We start from the raw sequence: 1,974 nt of genomic DNA, 5'->3' as shown, positions 1-1,974 counted from the left end.
ACACAAGCAATAGTCCATAACTGCACCTGAGCCCCTCAAACTACAAGCGGGGAGTTGAAGCAGAAAAGGGAAAGAAATACAGAGTGGTTGTCTTTTGTCGTTGTCTTTGTTGCCTCAATTGTTGTGAAACCGATGAGTGGCAGAAACCGCACAATAAGAAAGCTTCACACAAGTTACTCATCTTTCGCTGAACCGCCTAGCTCACTCAATTAGGTATTCCCTATTCAGCATCATCTCTCCACCAAGTCAACTTCCCACCCACGCCCACAGTTTGGGAAGTAAAATTCCTTTGGATGCCCACGATGGCCAACAGGACTGCGCGGGCCAAGGCTTGCATGATGAGACGCAGAGGTGTTATCCAACGCCCCTCTGCAGTCTTCAACAGCGTCAGGCAAACAATCAACACCCTAGCCGTGCGTACTCGCATCGGTTATCAGTGCAGCCGCCATCCCCCCCAGGGTCTGATGATCCTTTAGTTGTTACCGACCTACCTCGAACGCAGTGCGTTCCCAATTTCCCTTGACGTTGGGAGAAGATGAGCCGGTGATGAGATCCCCATTGCTCCTCTATCCAATGCCGATGGCCTCCGTCGAACGGCGTTTTCAAAAAGAAATAACATAGAAACAATATTATGTCAAGCACAGCTGCAGTGTGCAGGAATATGAAAGCCAAGACGTCCATGCTGATGACCGTTATGTCCATTAGCGATGGAAGATCTACCTATTGGCCTTGAGCATTCTTCACGGAGCCCCAGAGAGTGATTTGCGTGATCAAAAAGAACATCCAAGTAGGCGTACCGATTGCGTCTGAACTCTCCCTCCCCCCATTTGCTGCTCCACTTCCGGCCGCGCACAGGCAGGCCTCGTCTTCCCCTGCGACAACATCTTACAGTCTGTCTGAGAGATGAATAATGTCCATCCACGTGCCCACTCATATATCCGAGGGCGCTGTTTATTTCGGGCCAACCACCATCACCACTCCCGTTACTGGGGAAGTACGAAATCTTGCAGCATTTCCGGACTCGTCTTGCACCCCATAGTGAGCCATTGGGTCAGCTCCACGTCAGCAGCACCCGCCACTCGGCACCGAAACAGATGATGCGCTCCCACCAGAGGGGCAACCGGAAAGAATGAAGCCCGGACATCCTCGCATGATGCCGCCACGGAGAAGGGTGTCGGCAAAACATCCCGAGACGTGGCATAATGGCACGTCCACCTCGCAGGGAATACTCCACATTCTTCTCCCCCAGCCACTCAACCCACCGACGCCGCGGCCACGTTTACAAGGATGAAAACTTGAAACGGTGGGGTGTTAATCTCCTCCTTTACCGAGGCATCATCACCGACACGGTGTATCCCGCTCTGTGGCGCCGCTGGTGGCCCAACAAAACCGCCAAAGTCTCCTCCCCCGGAAGGTGCTCGGGGCAGACCTTAGTGGAGCATATACCCCTCACTTGCCGGGAGGCCTAACGGTACCCCCGTTGTGGTTGTACATCAGTCCCGGCACCTTTATTCTGTGTAGGTGCCCCTCCGGTGGAAGACTCCCCTCTCACTAGCAAGCCTGTTGCTCCATTACCTACGTTTGGCGCAACTGTTCCCCTCCTCCTTCAAGATAATTATCCGTTTGGGTTACACCAGCTACAGCGTTATTGTAGTCTGGCTCAAGCTTTGTGTCAGCCTCGTTGAGTTGCTGCTGCTGGAAGGCAACTGTCTTTTCGCGGTTTGATAGCTTGTCGACAGCCTCAGCTTGCGGATTGAGCACGGCATAACGACTGTTTAGTTCACCTCGTACCACAACAGAGTCCTTAAGCTTAGCCACTGGATCGCCAGGGTGCGCTCCTCACACACAACTTCGTGCGCCCCATTCAGGCATGGTACCACGTAATTCTGCTCCATCTTTGGGACGGAAGTTGCCTTCCAATCCGCCATGTTCTTGAAAACTGTAGAATCAGCCGAAGGTCCTGTGCCAAATTGA

The 1,974-nt window shown here is 52.9% G+C and overlaps 1 protein-coding gene across 1 annotated transcript; it reads right to left on the bottom strand.

The window, feature by feature from the left end:
- Positions 1-399: 399 nt before the first annotated feature.
- On the bottom strand, positions 400-702 carry DQ04_04001000 (hypothetical protein; the record flags this gene model as incomplete). Its single annotated transcript, XM_009313252.1, has 1 exon — positions 400-702. The coding sequence occupies one exon, from the start codon at positions 700-702 to the stop codon at positions 400-402; it is 303 nt and encodes a 100-aa protein (XP_009311527.1).
- Between the last annotated feature and the right edge of the window lie 1,272 nt (positions 703-1,974).

Source organism: Trypanosoma grayi (assembly GCF_000691245.1).
Source record: "Trypanosoma grayi strain ANR4 Tgr_400_V1, whole genome shotgun sequence".
Lineage (NCBI taxonomy): Eukaryota > Euglenozoa > Kinetoplastea > Trypanosomatida > Trypanosomatidae > Trypanosoma > Trypanosoma grayi.
Note: the sequence above shows the minus strand (reverse complement) of the source record. Positions and strands in the feature narration are given on the sequence as shown.